Here is a 27,067-nt window from a genome sequence, read left to right on the forward strand (position 1 = left end):
AGACCGATCTCTCGACAGACGGCGGCATCGCGATGGCGACAGAGACCATCGACCAAGGCGAGACGACTCCAGAGATCGGGCTCGCGCGAGGCGAGAGGGAACTGCTGACTCCCGTCCGCGTAGCAGGCGCGATGACAGCCGCCCACGCGGCGCGGCGCCTCCGGAGAAAACCAGTACTCCTGGTAATGAGGTGAGACTGATCACCATGCCCTTTTCAACGTTGATCGCTAACTCGATATCACAGGCTGCTAAGCCCAAGCCCGCCCCAGTCCAGACTGAAGCTGACAAAAAGGCCGAACGACTTGCCAGGCTCGAGGCCTGGAAAAAGAGCAGAGAGACCAAGGCCAATAAAGAGAATGAGGTTAATCCAAGTCAGACTAGGAATCTCCTCGCGGAGATGGACAAGAAGTCCGTGGCGTCCCCGGCTCCCGCTTCGCCATCTGTCGCCTCGCCCGCTGTCGCATCTCCCGCAGTCGCGTCCCCGGCGGCATCTCCGGCGCCAACGCTCAATACGTCTGGAACCGCATCGCCAGCTGTGCCTTTTGCGGGCAAGTTCGACCCTAAAGCTATTGCGAAGAAGTCGGCAGCTTCTCATAAGAACGCCGGCACGAACGGTGTACTGGGAGCTCTAGAAGGCCGGCCCGAAAAGTCCACGGCACCTGTTGCACCAATCACTAAGGGTAAGTTACCACTCCCTTCCTATGCAGCTGCGCAACGGGCAGTTATGAGGGGGACACATGTTAACGGCATGACAGCCTCAGCACTTCCCGCCAACCGAAACCTGAGTGCCTTTGGTTTCAGCAAAGCGACTGCCGATAGTGAAAAGCTCGCGAACAAGCGCAAGCTCGATCTCGACGAGGAGGAAGGGACGAAGAGGAAACTCACAAAGCTACCCGCACTTCCCCTCGAGGCTGATGACACCCCCTACGCTGATCAAGATGAAGACGATGAATCGGACGGTGGCAACTTTGCCGAAACGGAAGAAGAAGCTGCTGCAATCGCCCGCGCTGCGCACGAACGACGCGAGAGAGAACTGCAGGAGGCGCAAGAAGAGTCCAAGCAAGATGTCGACATGCAAGATGCTGCGCCAACGCAAACTACTGAGCCAATTGAAGAGCCTCCAGTCGCCGACAAGATGGAGGTCGTGGAAGCCGAAGAGGACGATGTTGATCCGTTGGACGCTTTCATGGCCGATTTGTCGGATACAAAAGCCGCGCCGGTTTCCAAGGCAAGTACATCCACGAAGAAGGTCCAGGAGCCTGAGGCGTACTTCAGTGACGATGAATACGCTTTCAAAGCAGACGATGGCCCGAATGCCAATGCAGCTCTCGCCATGGCCGCGAAACGCAAGAAGAAGGATATTCCCACAGTGGACTACAGCAAGATAGACCTACTGCCAATACGCAAGGACTTCTGGGTCGAACCAGCAGAGCTCGCCGCTCTCAGCGAAGAAGAAGTCACCGAACTGCGCGCGGAGCTCGACGGCATCAAAGTCTCAGGCAAAAATGTCCCCAAGCCGGTACAGAAATGGGCCCAGTGCGGTCTCAATGAGCGGACATTGGACGTCATCGCCGGTCTTGGTTATGAAAAGCCTACGCCGATTCAGATGCAATCTCTGCCCATTCTCATGTCCGGGCGTGATGTTGTCGCCGTTGCCAGGACTGGATCAGGTAAAACAATGGCCTTCCTCCTTCCTATGTTCCGTCACATTATGGATCAGCCGCCCATCAGGGACACCGATGGTCCCATTGGTCTCATTATGACGCCGACTCGCGAGCTGGCAGTCCAGATCCATCGCGATTGTAAACCCTTTTTGAAAGCAATGGGTTTGCGGGCTGTCTGTGCCTATGGTGGAGCTCCCATCAGAGATCAAATCGCCGAGCTCAAGCGCGGTGCCGAAATTGTCGTGTGCACTCCCGGCCGCATGATTGACCTGTTGGCTGCCAACCAGGGCCGTGTTACGAATGTACGCCGCGTCACCTACGCAGTCCTCGACGAGGCTGATCGCATGTTCGACATGGGTTTCGAGCCACAAGTCATGAAAATTTTCGCCAATATCCGCCCTGACCGGCAGACCATCATGTTTTCCGCAACTATGCCTCGCAGCATTGATTCCTTGGCAAAGAAGGTACTCAAGTCTCCAGTTGAGATCACCGTAGGAGGCCGCAGTATCGTGCCCGCAAACATTACGCAGATTGTCGAGGTTATTCCCGAGACCGAAAAGTTCTACCATCTCCTAGGCCTGCTTGGTGAGCTTTACGAAAAGGATGAGGACGCCCGTACTCTAATTTTCGTCGAACGCCAGGAGAAGGCCGATGACCTTCTCAAGGAACTCATGACCAAGGGATACCCCTGCATGTCAATCCACGGTGGTAAAGACCAGGTGGATCGTGATTCTACAATTTCCGATTTCAAGAACGGTATCGTGCCTATCCTGGTCGCAACATCCGTTGCAGCTCGAGGTCTGGACGTCAAGCAGCTCAAGTTGGTTGTAAACTATGACCCACCCTCTCACCACGAGGATATGGTGCATAGATCCGGACGAACGGGAAGAGCAGGTAACACTGGAACCGCAGTGACTTACATTTCTGAAGATCAGGAGAATTGTGCCCCCGGAATCGCAAAGGCTCTAGAGCAGAGCGGTGTTCCTGTCCCTAAGCGCCTGGAAGAGATGCGCAAAGCATGGATAGAAAAGGTCAAGGCAGGCAAAGCCAAGGATAACTCTGGCTTTGGCGGAAAGGGTCTGGACAGACTCGATGCTGAGCGTGAGGCTGCTCGTCTTCGTGAGCGCAAGACTCACAAGGCTGAGGGCGAAGAAGACGACGTCAAGGAGGAGAAGGCCGAGGATAAGGGCAAGTCTGCTGTCATCGACATTCAGTCCAAGGTATCAGCCGTTGTGTCCCGTGCCGCCAACAAGCCTGAAGAGGCCAAGGGCAAGGATGTACCGGCTGCCGGCGGTGCCGGAGGCAAGCCGGGACAGCCTCTCGACATGGTCAGCGCAGCCATCAGAAATATCAACGAGCGACTCGGCAAGGCCGGGCAGCTTCGCTCAGGACAGCCCATCGACAACAAGGGCCCCGACGCCGGTGCGTACCACGCCACCCTCGAGATCAACGACTTCCCGCAGAAGGCCAGATGGGCCGTCACGAACAGAACGAACGTGGCCAAGATTTTGGAGGCGACTGGTGTGTCGATTACGACAAAGGGAACCTTTTATCCTGCTGGCAAGGAAGTCCCGGCCGGTGCGGACCCGAAGCTGTACATTCTCGTTGAGGGTGACACGGAGGTTGTGGTTGGCGCTGCTATGACCGAGCTCACCCGACTTCTCAGTGAGGGAACCGTTGCGGCGGCTACGGCTGACAGCCGTGCTCCTGCGTCTGGACGTTATAATGTCGTGTAAATTGCCCGGATTATTGTAGTATATCAGATAATGCCATAGTAGCAATAGGGCAGGGGCGCAGAGGAGTCAATAATAACGCTGGTGCTGATGCCTGTTCTTGATGTTACTTGAATTTGTGGGACAAAACTTAAAGCAGTGCTGAGGGGGCCAATAGCACTAGAACGAAGCGCAGTTTAAGAAAACAAAATGAAGAAATGTAGTCCAAGTAACTTGTGACTTAGATCAGCCTAGACGCCGGCAATGTACTAACTCCAGACCGAGATTCAAATACCAAAACGAAGAGGTATTATCAACGAACATTGTCCACCCAAATCCATTATCTAACTCATCCAGGAAAATCGCTAAACCCGCTTCTCTTTATATCCCCCCCCCTTTATTACGCATCTTTGCTTTAATTGTACGTCCTAGCCTCCGCAGCGGCATCGGCATCGCGCTGTCTCAGCTGCTGGGTGCTCGCGTCCTTGAGCAAATCACTCTGGGTCTGTTTCTTCTGGGCGTTCAATTGCGAGGAGAGCTTCCCTGTTGACTTGTTTGCGGCTTTTGCTCGAGCCTGTTGAGGATTTTCGGGGTTAGTAGGTTTATTCGCGCAGGATCAGGAGAAGAGGGGGAGCAGGGGAAACTCACCTCGGCTGCTTCTGCGGCTTTGCGCCGCGCTTCTGCCGCATCGGCAGACGATTGTTGTCCCGATGCGCCGCCGCCGCCGCTACCACCGCCCAGTGTCCGTGGCGGACCGCCGACTCTTGCGGGAATCGGCGCGGTCTTTGGCTGGGGCGGGGGGCGGTGCCAAGCGGGCGGCCCGGGGAGTCGAAGTTGTCCCCCTTCTCCTTGCCGCAGACAGAGCCCATCACGGTTGCTGTAGGTGCTTTCGGATATTTTGCGATTACGGTACGGTATCTAGGGTCCTACGATTGTCGTGGTGGTGGTGGTATGCGCGCGCGCGGAGTCGTTCGGGGGAGGACGGGGTGAGGTCGGAGGACGGAGGTGTTCGGGGCCGGGTGTACGTAAGGTGTGTTCGAACAGGGTCCCGGGAAGGTGCGGTTCGGAGGCGATGCGGTCGGTCTTGTCGCAATGCGCTTTTACGCTTGGGTCGGCGTTTTTGGGAGTTCGTAGCTGCGATATATGCCTTTGCGGGCTGTGAAGCTATTTTGGAGCAAAAAGGTTACGAGGAAGGAAGTAAGGCAGTGTCCAAGGTAGGTCGTTGGTTTTTAGCCGGAGAATCAGCGTGGCCGCGTCAGGTAACCTCGTCTATCGATATGAGGCCAAGACTGCCCAGGTTTGCGACGGGACGTTCACTGGTTCAGCAACGGCCTCCCGCCCATTCCATTGCCCTGCCACAGTGCACTGTGCCACCCGGTGCGAGGGGCACGCTAGCGGTGTTGGGGTTAAGGCGCATCAGCAGTCATGGACCCTTGTCGGGGCCGTCCAGTGCACCGCAGTGACAGTCATTCAGGTCGTACCTCCCCTCCCTGGCCGTTGTGCTCACTTTGAGACTGCGGCGGGGGCGGGGCTCATTGGCTCGAAAGAGAGGCGGGTGCTCCAAAAAAAAGTTGACGGGCCAATGGCCGAAACTCCAATTCTTTTTCCCACAAGGTTTGACGAGCTTGAATCAGTAGGTGGGGGATGAGCAGCACGCAATGGAACAGTTTGCTTCTTCATCATTATGTTTCTTGATCTCTGACCTGAAGCAAGAGAGGTGAGTGTTTGGCAGGAAACAATGCTCCGGTATCTGAGCGACTGAAAGTTCTGGGTTATTCAATGTCCCACTCGTGCCGCCGGGTGGTTGGAGTTGAGGTCATTGCTGCCGTCGCATAACGTAGCGTTTCCCCTTCCTTTTCGTGCCTCCAGCGGATGCGATGCCGATGCTACGTGGGGCAAAACTACCTGGAGAATACTTTGCCTGCCGCCCTACGCGTATGAGATCACGCCGTACCCATCACGTAGCCAACAAGAAAAAGTTTCGTAGCTTCCTGCCCCTCCCCCTCCTTGATCGGAAGCCGATTTTGCGCAACCTCTCCTCCTACCCACAGGCATCATCGCGCAAGGCAAATTTTTGCTTCCCTCGATCCTTCCTATTTCCTTCCTCTTCTCTCCTTCTTGCTCTATCCTCTGAACAACAATTATTCTTCCTCCAAGAACTTGTCGTTGCGAGAGCACCAAAGCAAAGATGTCGGGTCAGAAGATTGCTATCGTTTCCGTCTACGATAAGACTGGTCTGCTGGACCTGGCCAAGGGCCTGAACCAGCAGAATGTCCGCATTCTCGCCTCTGGTGGTACGGCCAAGATGATCCGGGAGTCTGGCTTCCCCGTTGAGTAAGTTGCAAGTCCTTGCCGAAACTTACACGCGTGCAACCCAAAGCTAATTGGCCTTTTCTGATAGGGACGTCTCTGCCATTACCAAGGCCCCCGAGATGTTGGCCGGCCGTGTCAAGACTCTGCACCCCGCCGTCCACGCCGGAATACTCGCAAGAAACCTCGAGTCCGACGAGAAGGACTTGGCCGACCAGAACATCAACAAGGTCGACTATGTCATTTGCAACCTGTACCCCTTCAAGGACACCGTTGCCAAGGTCAATGTCACTGTCCCCGAGGCTGTCGAGGAGATCGACATTGGTGGCGTCACTCTTATCAGAGCTGCCGCCAAGAACCACAGCCGTGTTACCATTCTCAGTGACCCCAACGACTACGCCGAGTTCCTCAAGGAGCTGCAGGCTGGCGAGATCACCGAGGCAAGCCGTAACCGCTACGCTCTCAAGGCTTTCGAGCATACTGCCGACTACGATGCTGCCATTTCCGACTTCTTCCGCAAGCAATACGCCGCCGACGGCAAGCAGTTCTCCGCTCTGAGATATGGCGCCAACCCCCACCAGAAGCCTGCTGCTGCCTTCGTCAGCGGTGGAGAGCTCCCCTATAAGGTTCTCGGTGGCTCCCCCGGCTACATCAACCTTCTTGACGCCCTCAACAGCTGGCCCCTTGTCAAGGAGCTTAAGCAGGCTCTGGGTAAGCCCGCCGCTGCCAGCTTCAAGCACGTCTCGCCTGCCGGTGCTGCCATTGGCACTCCCCTGACCGACGACGAGAAGAAGGTTTACTTTGTCAACGATATTGAGGGCATCGACTCCTCCCCTCTTGCCCAGGCTTACGCTCGTGCTCGCGGTGCCGACCGCATGAGCAGCTTCGGTGACGTGATTGCCTTGAGTGACATTGTCGATCTTCCCACTGCCAGCATCATCTCCAAGGAGGTTTCTGACGGTGTCATCGCCCCTGGCTTCGAGGATGCTGCCCTTGCGCTCCTGAAGAAGAAGAAGGGCGGCAAGTACCTCGTCCTCCAGATCGACCCCGACTACGTGCCTGCCAAGACCGAGACCCGGACCGTCTACGGAGTCACTTTGCAGCAGGGCCGCAACGATATCGAGATTGCGCCCAAGTCATTCAACAGAATCATCACTCCCAAGGAGTCTGGACCCCTCTCCGAGTCCGCCCTCCGAGATCTGACAGTCGCCACTATTGCCCTGAAGTACACTCAGAGTAACTCCGTCTGCTACGCCTACAACGGGCAGGTCATTGGCCTTGGCGCTGGTCAGCAGTCCAGAATCCACTGCACGCGCCTCGCTGGCGACAAGGCAGACAACTGGTGGCTTCGTTTCCACCCCCGTGTTCTGGGCATCAAGTGGAAGAAGGGCACCAAGCGCCCCGACAAGAGCAACGCCATCGATCTGTTGGTCAGTGGCGAGCTCCCCAAGTCCGGTGCGGAGCGTGAGATGTTCGAGGCTGTCTTCGAGGAGGTGCCGCCCGCATTCACTGATGCGGAGAGAGAAGAGTGGCTTGGCAAGCTGACCAATGTCGCTGTGTCAAGCGATGCTTTCGTGAGTAAAGTTCGTGCCTGCCTTGAGTGAAAACCTTCTGACAAGAACCAGTTCCCCTTCGTCGACAACGTCTTCCGCGCATCTCGATCCGGCGTCAAGTACATCGCAGCTCCCGGAGGCAGCCAGAATGACGGCGCTGTCTTCGAGACTGCGGAGAAGCTTGGCATTACGTTTGTTGAGCAGAATGTCCGCCTCTTCCATCATTAAGCGTCTGTTATTTATACCAAATCGGTGTTGTGGGATTCAACTTGGGCATGAGAATGGACGGATTTTGGTCCTGAAGGGGGAATAAAAGTTACAAATGATGATGATAGCTGGCGACCCAACAGCCTCCGCACCTGAATGCGAGCAGCATGCGAGCGGCACGTTAGGCGGCATGTCGGCTGGCCATGTGAGGTGGCAGATACCTTTTGCTAAGCACAGATCACAAAAAACGTTGGGCCTCTTTTGTCAGATGACTGTGATATTCAACATATATCCGGAGTAAAATGGGATGGACTTTGAAGGAGTTTAGTTTAGCGGAGCCTGAAATCGGTGGCTGCATGGAAATAAAAGCCATTATGAGACGAGAAAGGTGTGTTCACGTGCTGTCCAGAACCTGCGGCTTCAGGCGTACGATTTAGAGTTTTCTTCTTTGATCACGAAGCCGATGATATCTAATTTCAGATGCGCGAATTGTCGATCTCGCAATAGCTCCCGACGCGGGATCTAAAGTAGGCTCGTAGACGCGAACGTGGTTTGGCAATCAATGGCAAGGCGACTTTAGACGGAAGTCTATTTGCAAAGGCAATACGAAGATATGCATACGAAGACATGCAGCTCTATAATGGCGTTCCCCTCACATGTGGCTGACATCTACCGCTCCTAAAGGCTGGCTACTATACCCGGACGCCACTTGGAGCATTTCGAGAAGTTGAGTTTGGTGTTGAGGCGGCATCGTGGAGTTTCTGAAGTGAAAACATGCAATGGCGTCGTCCTTGGAACTTTATTGCGCGTCATTGTTCCGTGTGTCTGACAGCCGAGTGGCTTGCCATTGTTCCAAAGTCGGATGAACTATTGACGGATGCTGCCTTGTCTCTTGCTTACCCGTCAGCTGGTCTGCTGCCTCTTGAACGCCTCCCCTCGCAGTTGGCAAAGGACGGTTCCTGGCGCACTGACCACAAGCGTAAACTAGGTAGGTACTGTGTATTATTCTCAGAGATAAGTATTGTCTTTGCAAACAAACGAGCACGCACGCAATTTGATATTGGAAGCTGCTTACATACGCAGACCCTGGGAAGAGAGTCCGGACCAATGGGAAGCTGCTCATGTGCTGAGAAAGGGCACATGGTGGGGCAGGTACCAACCACGGGCCAGTGATTACAGAAACCTCCCCTTGTGGCACTCACACCCCTGTGGTCAGCCTCTCAGAGCCAAGTGACGAAGTCTCTTTGGAGTCGGGCCCGCCAGTTCTCTCGAGAGACACACGGGCGAGGGCATGAGGACCGGAGAAAGGGCCTCATCTCGGCGGCCCTCTCAATTTTTCCTTTGGCTTTAAGGTTTTGAGGCTTCTTCTCCAGTCGACCTTGACGAGTATAATAAGGCAGCGGTAGTCGGCACCTTGGGGCGGTTGGAAGTGAGGAACAGACACGGCAAAGACTCATTCTCAAGAGACTTGAGTCAAATTTGCAGTGCAATATCGCGAACAGAACCAAAAAGGAAAGAAAAAAACCCGGCGCAACAACCATCGCTCCTCAATTATACCGACAGGTATGTCCTATTAAATCATTAAGCGCATATTTCGCAAGGTGATTGACAGCAATGACAGGGGTTCTGGTGTTACGCTGGCAGGTTAGCCCCTCTGTCACCAGCCAGAGAGGCCGCATTTTCGCGCCAGAGGCCATCAAGGTTCTCACGCCGCACCGCACCTGCTCATCGCGCGCCTGCAACACCGCCTTCCCACAACGTGGGTAGGAAGTTCCTACTGTTGCGGGTTGCCCTTGGTCCCTGGGAGACCTGTGAAGAGGAATCAGTGGTGCCCAGTCCAATCCAATTCTTCAATTCTCGACTTCTTGCCCCTCAAGCCTTGTCAACGGTTTGACTCGCCTGGTCACGCCTCGCCTCGCTTCGTGCCAACCTTGAAGCTTTCATCCCACTTTCATATTACCCTTCTACCCAAGTCTTGTTTCTGTTTCGTCAGGGCATTCATTACTGGACCTTCCTCCACAACGTTATCCCGTTACTACTACATCTACCCTCCCCGACTCTGACACCTGGAGGAATTCTCCGTCCCCAGGGTCTCAGTTTTGCGGCTCTTTTCTTCCCACCTTCTCCAATAACCCTCCGACCTCCCGTGGCCCAAGCCGCCGGTCGATCGACAGTCTCCGTGGAACCTCTCCCGAGCCGCATGGAAGATTCAGAGATCCTCAACATCATCACCTCAGAGTTATGGACGGCCAGCACGATGGCTTACCGTCCTTCGGTGGCCACGGCTCCGGTTTCTTTCTCGACCCGTTAGATGTGGAACATCTTAACGACCATTTTACCGGTGGCGTAACTTTGCCAGTATCGCACGATGAGTCCTGTATGGATTTGAACTTCGACCATATTGCCTGCAGAGGTCCGGATAGCAACAACCAGCATCACCCAGTACCCAACCACAACCACCCTCTCACCCTGAATACCATGCCGATGCATGCCCGAAGACACCACAGCCTATCCACGATGCCTACACTACCCAACTACTTCGATCCCAGAGGCCAAATGCCCTTGGGCTTCGGCTCGAACGCTATCATGTCACCAACGGGGGCCATGGGCTTTGGCGTCTCGACCCCCAACTCGAGCCCTCAGGTCGAGGATGATAGCACCTCCGCGGCTTGCAGCAGTTTGGACTGCAATCGATGTGTTAGCGAGTGTGGCGCTAGTGAAGCTGGTGATATCTGCACCGATGCAGAGTGCGCTCAAGCTTGCGACGATGACGACTGCGACGAAGCTGCTGCGCAATGTACAGATGCAGAGTGTCCAGCCAACGACATAATCTCTGATAAGGACAAAGCTGCTGCCGATGTGTTGGCGTCCATTGGGGATACCTTCAGTCAGGATGGCATGCTGGCTCCGTCGATGTCTTCGATGTCTTCGATATCTTCTCAATATTTCGCAACCCAAAGCTCCTATCAAAATGGAGGAATTCCAGCAGCAACCCCAAACCATTTCCACACCGGTGGGATGAGCATGTCGATGGCTCATTCGATGAACATGGACAACTCTTTTCAGAATAATCCTGACCCCTTTCAGACTGACCTCGCGTCTCTAGTCGACTTTCCGGACCCTAGCATGCCTGAGCCCATAGGATGGATGGCACTTGGCTTGCATCTTAACGAGCATGCGCACGATCAGACAACCTGTATACGGCCTTGCCTGACACAGAACCGGAATTTGCCGACCAGGTGCCCGCTGCCTCACCAAGCGCATGCTCATCAAGGTGACCTTGATTTCTCCTTTTGCATTCCCGACCCAAGCTCAGGATTTGTACCTTGCGGTGCTGAGCTCAACGGCATTGAGGACTGGGCTAGCCATTTTCAAGAACAACATGTTGCGCCAGAAGGAGAGCATCCCAACTATTCCCATGCAACACAACACTCTTACACGTCTCTAATGGCGCCGAATCGTCAGTCTCATTACCTTCCGCTGCCACCAGAAGGTCTTCTTGACCCGGCCCATGCTGCCCGAGACAAGGAGTCTACCACCTCTCCTCTGTCAGGGCTCCAGGCGTCTTCATCCCCGCAACCGTCTCCAGCCACTGCGCAAACTCAGCCCAGCCCGGATAAGCCCGGAGCTGAAGTGTTCACTTGTCAATGGGTAATCGCCGGCCAGATTTGCGGTATGAGCTACTCGAACGATGACGCTCTGCAGATGCATTGCAAGGAGAGACACATCGTCAACCTTGGTAAGACAGATGCAGGATACAAATGCTGCTGGGAGGGATGTGCGCGTGAAGGGCATTTCACGCAAAAGAGCAAGCTTGAACGTCACCTGCAGACACACACCGGCTGTAAGTCACTACCCCATCATCTTTAATCAAGAAGTATGCTGATAATGCGTCTAGTCAAACCCGTCAAGTGTACCATATGTAATACTCCGTTGTCTGCCAAGCAGTCTCTTGCGCAGCACATGAGGATTCATACTGGAGAAAAGCCTTGGAGCTGCAAGTTTCCCGGTTGCACAGCATCGTTCAAGCAGCAGAGTGCACTGAGTGAGTGATACCAATATCCTTGGGTCCAAAAAATTCCTAACTGTCTTCTAGCAATGCACTCGAGAACTCACACAGGCGAAAAGCCACTAAAGTGCGAGGTTTGTGGCAAGGCGTTTGGCGAATCGTCCAATTTGTCGAAACACAGAAAGACGCACAACGTTAAGGGTGCCTTTAAATGTGATTTTTGTGACAAGGACTTTCACAGACTCGACCAGAAACGCAGACATGAGAAGATTCATCGGAAGGTCGCGGTTGCTCCTAAAGCTGATCATCCTACTCCGTCTATCAAGAAGATACAGGGTGGTCGAGTTACAAAGGCAAAGGATCGAAGAAACAGTAAGTGATCGACTTGAACAAGGTTGATCACTTCACTAGTAGTTTTTGTGGTTCATGGGGAGGCATTTTCACACTACGGATGGCTTTTTTCTTTGTCGACGTCTCATGAAATACCCTTACAGGCTCCAAGATTCCGGACTGGCGTTTACATGGAGAGATGGATCAGGTCAGGACGGTATAACAGGCTTTGGTGTTCAAGGCGGCGGCAAAAAGTCCAAGGGGCATGGACTTACTCTGGTTTTCGTGGGCTCGGGGAAAACATTTTCATTTTTTCTCCATATGATGAATTAACGGTAGGTACGACTAGGGACAGAATTAGTATTGTAGCAATACAGTACTTTCAGTAATACCGTATGAATAATGCTTAATTCATGAAACATATTGAGGGTGTTCTTCATGGCTTTTTAGTAGTCTCTTTTCCGGACTCCAAGCTAGCAGACTTGGGTGTGCTCGCACTCGGTCCAGAGTTCACTATTGTAACTGAATGAGAGATCTGCCTCAACCCGCAGATGATTCTTCCGGAGGCACGTATTCCGAAGGTAAAGGGGTTTCCCAGTTTTGGCATGGGATTCCAAGAAGGACCTGTCGCTGAGATCCCGGTGATGGCTATCTGCGTTCTGTCTCGGTAGGATTTACGCACCCTGTAGGCCTGCCCAACCCCGGAAACCGGGTTTGCGACAAGAGTATGTGAGTAGGTGACAACAGGTCATGTTGTCAACTCTCTATGCTCGGGGGCACGTGAGACCTATGGAGGGAAATAAGCCTTGTGGAGCGTTACTAACACGCAAATGACATAACCACGATTGCCACGCAAGGCAACAGGGCAATGTTGCTGTGCTTCCTTGCGTGGGTTTTTGTGCCGGTTTTGTCCCTGTTCTGTGCTCCCTTGGCGTTGGTGGATACGAGCTGGAGATGGTAAGAATCTGTTTACGTGGTGGATGTAGGTTTGCCAGCTTCGTCATCACTTCAACTTGTAATTAAATACCACACGGTAGCAAATATGACAGTGAGGTGATGGGAAAGTCATATGGCATGATTAGGACCGGATTACATAGCTGCGCGCGTCGGGACGAATGATGGACCATGAGCAAGCTTCGATTCCCCCTTCGCGCCTTCATTCGCCGTACTGACGAGGCAGCCAGGAGTTGGAGACTTTGGCGACGAATCCCATGTCTGGCGAACCGCGAGGACGTTCTGAGGCAATCATCACGAGTAAGGGGGGATGTGGTTCCTCTTGTGAACGGTATCTCTCGTGTGAGAGGCCCCAGAGAGAGGAGCCACGGCAGATGTAAGTTTGGAGGCGTTCTGTCAGGTGAGGGGGAGTCGTAAAGGGGACATACCCGACGCGATGAACTCTCGAATGAGGGACTTGATGTACCTTGAGGGGCGTGAAGTTGGTAAACTCATCCTTCTGCACCCTCCCCCGTTCTACCCCCTTTTTCTCTCCCCTCCCGCCTCATGTCCTGGCGATGCTTCGGCGAGATTCTGCATTGTGGCTTCGTGAGAGGGGAAGAATCGTATGCGATGAATATGCCTTATTGAGGGGCCTGGTTACGAGGAGGATCTTGTTCTTTTCTTGGCAATGATGCTCTGGACTCGGCTGCGGGCGTCGCTCGTGATACTTGGGGAATTCGGTGGCGATTTAGCGGGACCTGAGTGAAGAGGTGACGAAAACTAAAACGCCGTGGAATAGCAAATTGGTCCTATTCCAGCGTTCGTGTTCGTGTTGATCGTAGAGAGGCCTTGGAGTTCAGGATGTCTTTGGACTTGATGTGCCTCGCTGACGAGAGCTGCTGCCTACCTTACGGGTGGACAGACTCGAACGCAACGTGAGTTCGAGGTCTGTTCCTCACTGGGCAAGACCAAATAGAACAGCATTGAAATTATTCCAAGAAACTCGCACCACTGACAAGATTGCGAACTCCATCTTTCGTGACCGAGTGCTGTGTCCTGGTGTCCAGACCCGCCCCACTCATACGAAAGCAATGAGGCCCCGAGGGTAGAGCGTTGGAAGAAGCTTTGAGTGATGTCGCCAGAAGACGGCGTCGAACACTACACAACCCCATAACCCAGCCACTATGAGTGGTTTACCTCCAGCGTCGTGGTCGTCTCTCTCTTCAGTTGCAAGGGCGTTAAAAACAAGCAAAGACTTTGCAGAGTTTTCCTATGCCTGATAAGTGAACTCAGGGTGAGCTTCAAGAGTGCCTCCGTTGTGCTCCTCAAACACGGCGTTGTCAAGTGTGTCATATAGTCGATTTGATTCTATTGCACTGCGCGTTGTATGGGGCCTAAGTTCCCGGTTGTCATGTTCCTACTTTCTCATTCTCGACACGAAAATATGGGCATAAAATGTGCTGGTGGGATGCTATCTACCGCCCAGTTTGCCTCATTGTGAGGTCCGATTCTTTTGATTGTCCGCGGAGGGGCTTCACAAGGAAAATAGCGAGATCTGGGAAGAAAAACTGGTGTAAGCTGTGAATAACAGAGCGCGCAAACCCGACACCAAGTACGGCAGTCTCTATCTGGCCCCAATCTGGTCTGCTAAGAAAAGAGCGCATTTCATCCATTGAAATCATGCCAGTGGTAGTTGATGGTGAGAAGACTCTGACCGATATCGCCATCGACGAGAAGGAAATAAAGGTGTGCCTGTTGTGACGGAGAGGGCATGATCACTCACCACCGACTTAAGTCATATCATTGCGTAGATTTATTCATCTTCTAAACAAAAGTATGGTTCTACGAGGCAATGTATCCTGGTCTTCTTTGCTGTAATTTGTGAAGGTAACCTTGAGCTTCAGAGGCCAGTCTCGAGGGCGATGAAGTGTGGCGGAGGCTCTCGGATTGGCGTATGTCATCTACCTACCAAATCAACATTATGCCATATAGACGCCAATCTTGCAAGGTAGACATGTTTCCAGATATTAAGCAGTCAATATTGGGGGAGGGTAGTAATGCAACTTGAGATCAAGTCTGAGGCGTCGACATAAATGGACATAGACTATAGGCAGTAGACAATGTTGACTGAGAGGGGGCTATAAGCCTGAGCATGGAAATCGTCTGGCCTGTACCTGCTTACTTCTCTCGAGCAGTGGTAATCATCACATAACGTCCTGAATCAATGCATGAGGACCCATCACAATTGAAGGAAAAAAAGAGCAAACTTTTGAAGTCGGGACATCTTTGGGCCCCATCATTTTGGTAGCTCTATGCTACCTCACACCACACACACCCGAGGGAATCCTCTCCCTCCCACCACGCAAGAAAGGAGGGGTGGGAAAGAACAAGAGAGGGGGATTCTTGTGAGCCCATCCTTTTTCGTTTTTCGCTTGACCAATGTTTTGACCCGTCTTGAGAGAAATCCATTTCGTGTTTTGCAGCACTGGGGGGAGAAATGATAAAAGTGCAAATAAACCCTTAATTTCCCTCCGTGACCATGCAATGCATCATCGAGTAATTCGGGATCCCCGTGTGCCAAAAACGTGTTACGCCTCCGTGACCATTTTCATTGTTCCTCATCCCCAGATCTAACCCAGCAGCGGTCGGTCTAAATTTAAGCAGACTGTATAAGAAGTCAGTTTCAATGTTCGTCCCCTAAGAAGGGTACCATTCATAATTTCGGCCAGGGAACACGAGAGGTAGCTCAAGAGAGTGCTGAAGATGGTCCCCTCATAATGCGGCCTTCGTCAATGGCTCCTCTCATGTCACCCTAACCTACATTCAAATGGCAGATATTCCGACTCTACTGACCTTGACGGCGAACTTGCGCTGGGGGAAGTGGGTGGTGCGCTTCTTGGCCTTGTCGGTGACAGCGCTGGCCTCCTTCTCGGACAATCTCCGGCGGATGGCACGGGTCTGCTTCGCGCGGAGGTCGAGGGGAGCGTACTTCTTGTTCTTGTAGAACAGGCGGAGCTGGGCGCGTTGCTTAGAGTTGATGACGGTAAGGACGCGAGCGATCGACTTGCGGATGTCGTGGCTATGGAGCGGGAAATTTCACCGGTCAGTCCTCTTGGTTTCTCTTTTTTCGATCGACGATTCCTCCAATTGACTCGGGATCAGGACAGGGGGATCAAACGCACATCTTGTTCAGCTTGCTGCCGGAAGAGGCGATCTTCTGGATGCGGAGCTGACCGAGCTCGGTCTTGAGCTCACCAAGTTGCTTGGTCAAATCATCCTTGTTCTTGCTCCAAAGGGCGACGGCCTTGACCTTTCCGGACGACTGGGACATGATGAATTCTCGTCAGCGAAACGGGTTCTCTTTTCTCCTATGTGGCTCCTTGCAAGCAGATCCTGCCGCCTCTGGTGTTCGCTTTCTTCGTCGGGAAGGGGGTAATTCGGGCGCGGGGTGTCGAGGATTCGGCGGAAAACTTGCGTCGGGCTATTCGAGGATCGCGAATTCCATCAGGGAGAGCAAAAGGGGTTCACTCACCATCTTGACTGATATGGGGGGTGGCGCTGGATATCTGGGTTAGTATCGACACGTCGTGAGAGAGGCTGAGGTGATCGATCGTAAATTTGAAAGTTTGGCAAAAAGCTGTTGCCCTAGTTTGTGCGCAAAAATTCGGGACCCGGCGCGGGGCCTGCTGTGATTGGGTGCATGTGGGCCTTGGGGTTTCGAAGTCGCTGGTCATGAACTGCGCCACAGCAACTCCAGCCACAGTCTGTCACCGGGGCTGGTCGTCCTCAAGCCAAGATAGCTTTATTGAGCGAGATATCAATGGCATCGACATGTAGTTGCAACCACTGTGTCTCAAATCTTTGGAAACATCTAGGAAATCTGACGATATTGGGCAAATATTTCGAATCTCATCAATTGGCTCTTTTGCCTTTGGGCACAAAGATATTATAGGCTTAATTTCAGTTTCATGCCATTTGTCCCTCGTCAGAGGACTTTGTGTCAACAAGCCAAGTCTCTAATGAGACAGATGGAATGCCCAAGTAATAATTCCTTGCACAAGCGAGTTCTTTCACGGCGTTCTAGCACATCATGAGCAAATCTTCGATGCTCCATACTCTAATGCGACTCTACCCGCACCTGCATTTCTGGTGCAACACTTTCGGCACTTACATAATCATTCAATGTGCACGGTCCATGTGACGCCGAGCTCCTCCCCTGCTGCATCTGGTCCCTGCCGACAGTCCCAGACACGCAGACATGCCAGAGTCCATCGAAAGACAACATCTCGACGTCGAAGGTCTACCCACGTACAGCAACCACCAAGCCATTCACAACTAACATCGAGGTGCTATGGCTGCGGCTACAGGAAACACGGGCTGGGCCCAGCTGCGGCAACAGGCACGAAGTCTGGAAACACAGGTACGGATCTCCTCCGCTCAGAACGTCATCCAGGCTTCCCTGACATCCGGCCTCCACAGACAGAGACGCTATTCCACACCTACTCTCAGTTCTCGACGGTATCCGACATCCCGGCAAAGCCCACAGAAGAAGAAAGGACCACAGAAGCGAAGCTTCAAGATCTTCTCGAAAAGGTACGCTCAAGCCCTCGTCCGAAGGACTTCGGTTCTCACCTCTTTCGCTGCCTCGAACGTCCGTACTAACATGGCTGCCAACCCATCAGCGCGAGAACGTCATTTCACAATTGTCCCGCCTCCTCGACTCGGAAGCAACTCTTACCTCTTCCGCTCTGAAACAGAACAACCTCGCCCTTCTCCGCGAGAAGCTCGCCGAACATAAGCGCGATCTCGTGCGCTTACGCAAAACCATTTCCGAGGCTCGCGATCGCGCTCACCTTCTTACGAATGTTCGCTCCGACATTGACGAATACCGTGCCAATAACCCCGAAAACGCCGAAGCCGAGTACATGCTCGCTGAGCGCAGCCGTATCGATAACAGTCACAATATGGCCGATAGCGTCTTGTCCCAGGCCTACGCTGTCCAGGACAGCTTCAACATCCAGCGCGAGACACTCGCCAGCATCAACCGTCGTATCACCATGGCCGCCAGCCAGGTGCCGGGGTTGAACAGTCTAATTAGCCGCATCTCAGCCAAGAAGCGCAGAGACGGCATCATAATGGGCGCATTCATTGCGTTTTGCTTCCTGATGTTCTGGTGGTTCTTGTAATAAGCGGAGACCTGGCATGGCTGAAATGACGTCCCTCGTGTGTTTGTTATGTGTTCAACAAAGCCGTTACGACTGGGAAATTATTGGCATAAGGGAAATGCGGAGGCGTTATTGGAATCCTTTTTTACTTTTCTTTTTATCGGATAGGGGGTATCTTTGGTGCATATTGTACACTATAAGAACACGAATATCTGTAAGCAAAAGTCAGGTTACATGGCCTGGCTACAAGGTTGGCTTTTCCAAGCCACCTGAGAAAAAGCTATCGTCCTCTTTATCAGGATACTTCCCTCTTTCCCCTCGCTGCGTCCTTCACCTGGGCAGCCTCAAGTGCTGCCTTTTCGTTCTTATTCCACTCGTGAAGGACTAGCTTCATGCTCTTCACCAAGCTGTCTCTCTCATCGGGGTGACTAGGACCACTGGCAGCCCATCTTATCCTACACAGGTTGTCCACCAGATAGACATAACCTACTTTGCTGTTGAGATATCCAATAGACTCGCTAATCTCGTTTGTGATGCCGCGGGGTACCAAGAAGTACTTTCCCCAGTTGTGCTCAGGGATCTGTTTGCGCAGATTGCCCATGAACATCTTTACGATCCACGCCTTGAACTTGTTGTCCTCAATATTGAGCTGGAGAACCTGCGTCTTGACGGGCGTCTTGGCCAGGAGCTCGTGCAGCGCGGGGTTGGCCTCGGGGGAGATGAAGGTCTTTGCCTGGTCGTCGGCCCACTGGCTGCTGTAGACGGCGACGACGGAGACCTTGTCGAGCAGCGTCCGCGTCGTGTCGCGGGGGTTGTTTGCGTTCTTGGCGAGGGTGTCGCCGACGAAGTTGGGGAAGAAGAGGGACATGTCGGCCTTGAAGGGTAGAGGGGGCGCGATGAAGGATTTGCCCTCGTGGAATTGCATGTTACGCCAGTCGCGGAAGTAGGGGCGTGCCATCTTTTCCTTACTGCGTAAGGAGGGATATACCAATCAGCCATTTGGTCTTGAGTGATCCTTTGGGGCATTATCACTAAGGGACTCACAGCTCTTTACGACGCACAAGATGTTTGTCGTAGTCGACAAAGTCGTCCCTCCGTTCTTTCAGCGACCTCCTATCCACGCCAGAGTTGTCCTCTGGGTGAGGCGGGTGCGCCATGCCGATGGGGCGCGGCAGAGGCTGCGGCGTGAAGTTGTTGATCTTCTTGCCGTATGCTCTTGGGGCATGAATGGCAGATCCGGGAAGGTCGGGCTTCGGAGCTTCGACGGGGGCGGCGCCGGGCGCCGGGGTCGGGAGCTTGCCAGCCAGGTAAGGTCGGGAGGTGCTAAGGTGCCGTCGCCATGCGCAGACTGTGCAAGAGATCATGGTCCTTCTAGAGGCCCCCATGGACAGGGCCATTGTCCGTAACGGTGTGGTTGGAACCATTGCGGCTGGTTGTTTTGGTATAGTTGGCTTCGACTCTCAAGTTCTGTCGAGGTCTGGTCAATCCATGCCTTGTTGAACATCAAAAAATTCGCGCCACATTATTCCGGCATCCCACGAAGCTGGCGCCACAAGTCTCCAGCCACAATATTACAAAAGCCTAAGGCCCTTGAGCCGCGAGCGATAACAGAGTGGATTAGCGACGCTTCAATGCGGAGACGAGGGGGAAAGAGCCAAGCGCACTGAACCGACGCAGCGGGTCTCGGGCCACCCTGCAGCTTCCCCGAGGGGCATTTCACATTGTGTCATGGGGGACTCAATCGACCTTCACTGGCCGAACACCGTGAATAGCCGAGTGTTTGGGGAAAGGACAATGCCGTCGCCGAGCGGTTCAATCCTCCTGCAAGTGCGTTCGCACATTCCTTGGGGAGTACCTTCCCTTTTTTCTCCTCTCTCTTTTAGAAAAGAAATTAGAAGTTGGGAATTGGTTTCTTATCCTCTTAACTATTCAAAAAACAAAACAAAATGTTTCTTCAAAGAGGATCGCGCGCCGTCCGGACGCAATGGCACGTCTCAAAGAGCATGGCTCGCCTGGCCGCGGCAAGAGCTTCCGGCGTCTACCCCTCCAGACAGTTCCACGACACACGGCACCTACAGGTTGTGAAGCCTGTCTTGCTGGCGGACATTGGCGAAGGTTAGAAGTCTCTTATTTCTACTCCTTATTCCACAGAGACATGTCTAACAGTCCCGATTTACATAGGCATCGTGGAGTGCGAAATCATACAATGGTTCGTCGAGCCCGGCGCCCGAGTCGAGGAGTTCTCCCCGCTGTGCGAGGTTCAGAGCGATAAGGCGTCTGTGGAGATCACCAGTCGTTTCTCGGGTGTCGTAAAGAAGCTGCACTACGATGCCGGCGACATGGCCAAGGTCGGCAAACCATTTGTCGACATCGACATCCAGGGCGGGGCTAAGAAGGAGGACCTGGATGCGCTGACAGCCCCAGCGGAAGCGGCACAGGAGAAACCCTCCCAAAAGTCGCCGGAACCTCCTGTACTGCCCAATTCACAACAGGAAGATAAGACACAGGACCAAACAAGACGAGAATCGAGAGCGGCATCTCAGGATGCGGCCAGTGCTGAAGATACCCCACGGCCAAAGGGCACCCATGCCTCGCTTGCTACACCGGCGGTGCGGCATCTGACCAAGAGCCTGAACGTAGATATTGCCGAGATCAACGGCACAGGAAGAGACGGGAGGGTTCTGAAAGAGGACGTACAGAACTTTGTGAAGCACCGCGACGCCGGTGACAGGCCGGCGGGGGCAACGACTCCATCCCCGGCCGCCGCGGCCCCGCCTTCCGGCGCCGCACAACTCGAAACCCGGGTCCCGCTCACAAATACCCAACAGCAAATGTTCAAGTCCATGACCCGCTCCCTCGCAATCCCCCACTTCCTCTACGCCGACGAGATCGACTTTTCCAGCCTCGTCCAGCTGCGCACCCGCCTCAACCGCGTCCTCGCGACATCCCCCGAGGTGGGCGGCGGCGAGACTGGCGTCGCGAAGCTCTCCTACCTCCCCTTCATCATCAAAGCCGTCTCCATGGCGCTCTACCAATACCCCATTCTCAACGCGCGCGTCGATCTCGACCCTTCTTCCTCGCCGTCGTCGAAGCCGTCACTCGTCATGCGCAGCCAACACAACATCGGCGTAGCAATGGATACCCCCGCCGGCCTCCTGGTGCCTGTAATCCGCGACGTCGGCTCCCTCAACATCCTCTCCATCGCCTCGGAGCTAACGCGTCTGCAAAAGGCGGCCCTCGCGGGCAAGCTCGCGCCGGCGGACCTCAAGGGCGGGACCATCACCGTCTCCAATATTGGCAACATTGGCGGCACCTACCTATCGCCCGTCATCGTCGACAAGGAGGTCGCGATCCTCGGCATCGGTCGCATGCGCGCCGTGCCGGCGTTCGAGGGTGAGGACTCGGACAGGGTGGTGAGGAAGCACGTTACCAACTTCAGCTGGAGCGCTGACCACCGTGTGGTGGACGGCGCGACCATGGCCCGGGCCGCGGAGGTGGTGCGGCGGGTTGTGGAGGAGCCCGACGTCATGGTCATGCATCTGAGGTGAGTAGCACGCGGGAGAAAACTTGTTCTGGAAGGAATATCGGGGGAAGGGAGTAAGCGCGCGTGTGTTGTATCTACCTTGTGACTCCGGGGGCCACCCACCACCCCCAAGACGGATGGCGAGAGAGTAAAAGGTAACCCTCAAGAAGGCGCCTTATGGATGACGCCGTTCTGTCGCCGCGTGATGCGGAGCCAGAGGCCTGGGGTTGCTAGTGTGGGTCGGCGAGCGGAGGGCTGGATGGATGACTTACAAGATTCTTGACAATTAGACGTCTAAATGGTTTGTAGATATGAAGTGAGGGTGAGCAGGGGTCTCTAGCGGTGGGTGTTACCAACTACCTACTTTGCAAACACCATCAAGGGGCCAAAATGGCTTGCGGGAAAATTTCAAATCCAACAGTTCAAACAAAAGCCAGATCGTCATCAAATCTGTAAGATTGGGCTGCTGCCCGACGCATGTCTGACAAGCATTTCCTGTATCGTGTGCAACCCAACACCAAATAAGGCAGTGTACCTAAGTACGTACGACCGTATGTATCCGTTTGCGCGTTGAAGGCTGTGATATCGATGCCTTACATCAAACCAAGCGCTTGCCCCACAGGGAGCCAACATCCCCATCCCCATCCCCAAAGCCTAGAGGCCCCCCTCTCCTCGGTGTAGGCTAGGACATATGTGACGGCCCAGTGACGACCGACGAACGCTTCTCCACATCCTCACCGAGTTGACGCCAGCCAATGCTGAAGAATGCCTGAACGGCAAACGTGAACGATTATGCTCCGTAGCAATGCAAGTGCCTCGATCCGGTGGGTTGCCCACCACTTCACGTAGCAGCAAGGGTTTGCGCATAAGTACACCACAGAAGGGGAGGAAGGAAAGGAGGGGCAGATTGGGCACGCTGAAAGGGAAGATGCAAGATGGTAGTAGTAGTAGTCATATTTCGTCAGTTATAATATTGTATATTACTGAACTAAGAGAAGTTGCAAGTGATAGAAAACGCAACAATCTACCCGGCCAAAGCCTGACCATTGAGAATTCTCTGTTTGCAAACCCCTGCATGGAGTGAGGAAACAAGCGCCAAACCGGCTCATCGTCGCCGTTGTCGCCTCCACGGCCAGCCCATTAAACCTACCAGGCCTTGATATATCGGGTTGCCATGTATTGTCCCTCCTCCCTCGCTGTTGCATAATTCCACCCAGCTGATTGGGCTACGCAGAGGATGCCATTCGTGGCGCAGATCCTCGTGACACCCCTTCATCTCCGTACATTGCATGCAGGCTGACTTGTCAAAGCCAGCGGTTTTGTAGACCAGATCCCAATGCTGACGCCATGAATATCCAAAAGTAAACGCTCACTTCTATGCCCGGAACTCCAATATCCCGTGGGATAATTTGCCAAAAAAGAAGCAGCCAAAAAAGGACCAATGATAGTACGCCTTCTATAGCCGGTACACAGCTCACGCCTCCTCTTCCATTGCGGCCTTGACGTTGGCCAAGGCGTCGCGCTTGACTTCCTCAAGGGAGCGGCTGACATCGAGGCTGATGACATCGGTCTCATCGGCCATGGGGGCCTCGAGGGACTGGAACTGGCTGCGGACCATGTTGGCGCCCATGTAGTGGTTGGTGGCAGCGCTACGAGCCGTCACACGCTGGACCAGAACGCTTTCGGAGGCCGACAAGTAGATGAAGTGAATGAGAATCGAGCGGTCGTAGTATCCAGCAACGCGGATCACGTCTCTGTACTTGCGCTTTAGAGCCGAGCAAGTGAGAACGACACCATCGGAGCCCGCAGCCAGCTGGTGGCGGGACTCTTCACGCAGGGCAACAAGCCAGTCCCAACGGTCGGCGTCGGTAAGAGGAATGCCGTTGGCCATCTTTTCGATATTCGCTTGAGGGTGGAACTTTTCACGCGCGAGTCAGACAGGATTCCGAAATACGAGGCCTGAAAGCACTACTTACACTGTCACCCTCAATGTAGGGCAGCTTCAGAGCTTGAGCGAGGTACTCGGCAACAGTCGTCTTGCCACAGCCAGCGGGACCAGTAACTAGCCAGATGTGGTGATACTTGGTGTCGAGAGATCCGTTGACGTGTGCGCCATTGTTTGCGGTAGTCGGAACCCCAGGAACTCTAGGCTGGGTCTTGGATGCAACGGCTTGTTGTACGCCGTTGGTGAGTCCCGAAGGAGACTTGGGGGTTTGTCCACTGACAGGCATTGGGGAGTCGTAGGAAAGCATTGTTTCGTGGGATTTCGTGAAGAGGAACGGGGTCACGGATAGACTGTTTCGAGAGGATCGGGTTTTGGACGCTGTTGCGTTGTCTGGAGGAGACAGTTTGGGGCGTACAGATAGTAGCTCAGGTCTTTGACACGATCTAGGAGATGGTTATGGGATATTGTGAAGAAGTTCAACAGATGACGTGTAGTAGTATATGTAACTTTGTTCTTGCGAGTATGACAAGAGTTCAGAGACAAGACAAGGAAACGGCGATCAGAGTGTAAGTGCAGGGCGTTCCTATCTTATAAGTGACACGGACGAGACTTCTCTGGGTCTGGGGGATCGATGAGGTAAAAAATTCCAACGGGGACTCAAGGGGTGCCCTGACGGCAACTAAAACGCCCTGGGGGGGAGCGCACAGCAGGTTCCAGTACCTGGACTTCAGCGGACTTCTCTCGGGCCAGGGGTAGAGAGGGACCAGGGGGGTGTCACTGACCCGGATCCCAAAGAGCGGCGTCCCCTAGTCGTCATGATGGCCAATAAAGGTGCTGCATACCCCAGCGGGGAGAAATCCGTTACTCCACAAAGTGCTGGGGGAGGGTGGTCAAGCCCATATCCGTGGGGGTGCGCTCAGAGATGGCCGTGTGCGTGCGTCCGATGTCTTGACTGCTGTCTCCAAGTACGGATACGTTCGCCTTGTACTTGTTCTCCGCGGGATCCAAATGCCAAGGAGGTCGCATCTGGGGCAGACGTGGGACGAATAGAACAAGAGCAGAGTTGCGCCTGATGGAAGGCACAAATCGTTGGACGAAATAAATATCCATCGTCGAGTTACAACATCCGGCTATTGGAGCATGAGATGTTGCGACGGGTAACTGCATTCAGGTGTCGGGCGTCTGGCTTTTGAGACTGAGCACCTAGTGATGGCGCGCAGTCAACTATTGGGATCATCTTTGGTAGTTGCGGTACGGCAACTAGGTAAGGTGGTAGACGTGCTCAGGCCGGCGCTCCAAGATTGTCCACTAATCTGCCATGTACTCCAGCCAGAACAAGTCTGATGGCCTTCGAACCATTCCATGTCTGTACCGTGATGGCGGAATGATGAGGGAGATCAACAGCGGCAACTATCAAGGGCTGAAGAAAGGCATTTCGTGTCTGTTGTTCGGTTCGCGAATCGAATCCCCTATGCGTTTCTAGTAAATTCGTACCACTGGCCCAAGGTAGTTTACCAGTCTGCGCTGCGCGATGCGATGCGGTACGGTACGTCGTGTGCATACGGCATCTCAAGGAGTTTCGAGGACCCCACGACCAGGATGAGAGTGTCAGGCGTCCCAGGAAAAGTGATTGTCCAGGGCAAACACCGATACCTAAAATAATTGTGCTGTGTGTTAGCACATTGGCACAGAGCAGGGTGTGGCGTTAGGTGCAATGCTGGGAAAAGGCAAAGCCGGCGGCGATGACAGGACTTGCGTCGCGGGTCCCGGGGAGGGCGGAGGACGGGGCTCGGTCAAGGAAGATGGAAGACTCCAGTTGGTCAGAGGCAAAGGAGATGACGATGCTAAGGATGAAAAGGGTTCGAGAGGCCTGAATGGCGGGGGCAGAAGGGGGAAAACGATGGGCGCGGTCGGGTATGGTGGACGAGGGGGTACTATGGGCGAGGTGTGGACTGTGGAGGAAGCAGCGTGGGGGGACACACTTTTTCTAGAACATGGCACTAGGGAATAATTTCCTGAACCGGGCAGGGGCCAGGGAAACGAGCGAGGTCACTCGACACGCAAAAAAAGTAGGAAAAACAGAAAGAAAGGGAAAAAAAACTTATTAGGCCCTCGACCAAATTTCCAGCCTCGGTGGGGGGGAAAGTGTCCGATGACGGGCAGTAAATAGCAAGCTTTGACCAGAGACGAAAATGACATTTTGTCCAAGCAAACGCGACTGTAGACACCTTACGTCCTTCTCTGCTTTGAAAGTCGGAAGGTCCTATTTGGTCAGTGGGGGTTGGTTCGGTGAGTAAGGCAAAACACCTGCACAGTATCTGCTCCGTACCTTGGGCCATGTTGAGACAACCCGCACGCCTACGGTAATTGGGATCGGTAGCTCGGAACACCTTTCATCTAGTATAGTATCCAGATACCTTAATCATTACTGGCCTGCGGATACCTGCATGCTTGCTTGTAACTCCATGTTGTTTCTCTGGAACAAGTGCAGTGACTTGTCCGTTTCTCGCCCGACCAGCCTGGCCAACAGACCCCGTCTCCGTCTGGGACTGGTGATGGTCGGGGGAAAGTGCAATAAAGTGCTTTTGGCTCTCGGGCAAGCACCGAGAAGCAAGGATTACATCATACCTCCTAGTGCCTGTATCTGTACTCCGTACTCCGTATTCTGTCATGGGGAAGAAGGTAGATACGGATACCTGGTACGATTGCTCCCGCTCCATAGCTGCTGCCTTCTATTCCATTCCCTTTCCGAAAGCACGAGAACGATGCCAATACCTTGGAAGTATCTACTCCGTACCTACCTGAGGTACGAATGACAGTACATAGTGTAGACAGCCAAACGGGGGAGAGCCGGCTGACACTTTGCGATCCGAGGAAAGTGGCCACCGGGGCTAGCTCCCTCGTCCACTCAGATAAACTTACGAGACGGCAGTACGTCGGCTCGAGGATTCCAACGCGCCAATGCACCTGTATCTCAACTTCCCAGCCGTGCCAGCCCAGTCCGCCCTGCCCCCGTCACCCTAAACTCCCGTCATCAACCATGGACTATGGGCCATGAGGTGCAGTCTGCAGATGCTCTGACTCTGGCGTCTGAGACTCTGAGAGACTCTTTCAAGTTTCGGCTCGGCTGGAGTTCCGGGCGGGGCCCAAAACGAGCCGGCACCACTGTCACCACACGGCGGCTCGAGTCCTTGGCCCATCCATCCATCCATCGACTTGGGAAAATGTGGTTTTTCGGGTTGGAGTCTGAACAGTTCCCCCTCCCTTCTCACTGATTACTTTCCAGCCATTCGGATTGCGTCCTATCATCCTGAGACTCTTTTTCGCGCTCCTCTCTTCCTCCACCATCGGCCCTCTCCCTCTGTCTGCGTCCACTCTTTTCTTCCACACAGCCCACGCTGTCACGCTGTTCAGGGCTCCAGTTCCCTCCGCAAGACTCCGCTAGGCCCTGGTCCTGGTCTTGCTGCAACCAGCCGTGTTGCATTACCACCAGTCAGCTCGTGTGCTCATCTTGCTGTTGCTGTCCTATCCTATTTTGCCCGCTTTCTTTTTCGTTCCTCCAACAAGTCTCCAAATTTCTCACCACTCTTCGATCGCCTTCTCCAAGCCCAAAGTGGACCGACCACCGCTCCAAGCAACTCCCCGCCAGCTTCCCCAACACTGAACCCAACCCAACGGTCAGAGGATGCGACACGCGAGCGGACAAGGATGGG

General features: G+C 53.9%; 7 protein-coding genes across 7 annotated transcripts; 4 read left to right on the forward strand and 3 right to left on the reverse strand.

The window, feature by feature from the left end:
* Positions 1 to 205: 205 nt before the first annotated feature.
* On the forward strand, positions 206 to 3,400 carry PRP5 (pre-mRNA processing RNA-helicase; the record flags this gene model as incomplete). Its single annotated transcript, XM_065756512.1, has 1 exon — positions 206 to 3,400. The coding sequence occupies one exon, from the start codon at positions 206 to 208 to the stop codon at positions 3,398 to 3,400; it is 3,195 nt and encodes a 1,064-aa protein (XP_065614881.1).
* Positions 3,401 to 5,564: 2,164 nt separating this feature from the next.
* On the forward strand, positions 5,565 to 7,467 carry ADE17 (bifunctional phosphoribosylaminoimidazolecarboxamide formyltransferase/IMP cyclohydrolase; the record flags this gene model as incomplete). Its single annotated transcript, XM_053187577.2, has 3 exons — positions 5,565 to 5,710; positions 5,778 to 7,260; positions 7,312 to 7,467. The coding sequence occupies 3 exons, from the start codon at positions 5,565 to 5,567 to the stop codon at positions 7,465 to 7,467; spliced, it is 1,785 nt and encodes a 594-aa protein (XP_053055081.2).
* Positions 7,468 to 15,544: 8,077 nt separating this feature from the next.
* Positions 15,545 to 16,052, reverse strand: rpl35 (60S ribosomal protein uL29; the record flags this gene model as incomplete). Its single annotated transcript, XM_053187576.2, has 2 exons — positions 15,545 to 15,800; positions 15,904 to 16,052. The coding sequence occupies 2 exons, from the start codon at positions 16,050 to 16,052 to the stop codon at positions 15,545 to 15,547; spliced, it is 405 nt and encodes a 134-aa protein (XP_053055080.1).
* Positions 16,053 to 17,072: 1,020 nt separating this feature from the next.
* On the forward strand, positions 17,073 to 17,907 carry GOS1 (protein transport protein gos1; the record flags this gene model as incomplete). The annotated part of the gene is made up of 3 exons (XM_053187575.2): positions 17,073 to 17,141; positions 17,201 to 17,314; positions 17,404 to 17,907. 3 exons carry the CDS (start codon positions 17,073 to 17,075, stop codon positions 17,905 to 17,907), a joined length of 687 nt encoding a protein of 228 aa, XP_053055079.1.
* A 274-nt stretch (positions 17,908 to 18,181) lies between these two features.
* ATP10 (Mitochondrial ATPase complex subunit atp10) lies at positions 18,182 to 19,310 on the reverse strand (the record flags this gene model as incomplete). Its single annotated transcript, XM_053187574.2, has 2 exons — positions 18,182 to 18,854; positions 18,931 to 19,310. The coding sequence occupies 2 exons, from the start codon at positions 19,308 to 19,310 to the stop codon at positions 18,182 to 18,184; spliced, it is 1,053 nt and encodes a 350-aa protein (XP_053055078.2).
* A 522-nt stretch (positions 19,311 to 19,832) lies between these two features.
* N0V96_002388 (uncharacterized protein) lies at positions 19,833 to 21,434 on the forward strand (the record flags this gene model as incomplete). The annotated part of the gene is made up of 2 exons (XM_053187573.2): positions 19,833 to 20,001; positions 20,068 to 21,434. The coding sequence occupies 2 exons, from the start codon at positions 19,833 to 19,835 to the stop codon at positions 21,432 to 21,434; spliced, it is 1,536 nt and encodes a 511-aa protein (XP_053055077.1).
* Positions 21,435 to 22,883: 1,449 nt separating this feature from the next.
* On the reverse strand, positions 22,884 to 23,661 carry N0V96_002389 (uncharacterized protein; the record flags this gene model as incomplete). The annotated part of the gene is made up of 2 exons (XM_053187572.1): positions 22,884 to 23,327; positions 23,386 to 23,661. The coding sequence occupies 2 exons, from the start codon at positions 23,659 to 23,661 to the stop codon at positions 22,884 to 22,886; spliced, it is 720 nt and encodes a 239-aa protein (XP_053055076.1).
* Positions 23,662 to 27,067: the final 3,406 nt, after the last annotated feature.

This window comes from Colletotrichum fioriniae, assembly GCF_027942845.1.
Source record: "Colletotrichum fioriniae strain IMI 355084 chromosome Unknown scaffold_2, whole genome shotgun sequence".
NCBI classification, from domain to species: Eukaryota; Fungi; Ascomycota; class Sordariomycetes; order Glomerellales; family Glomerellaceae; genus Colletotrichum; species Colletotrichum fioriniae.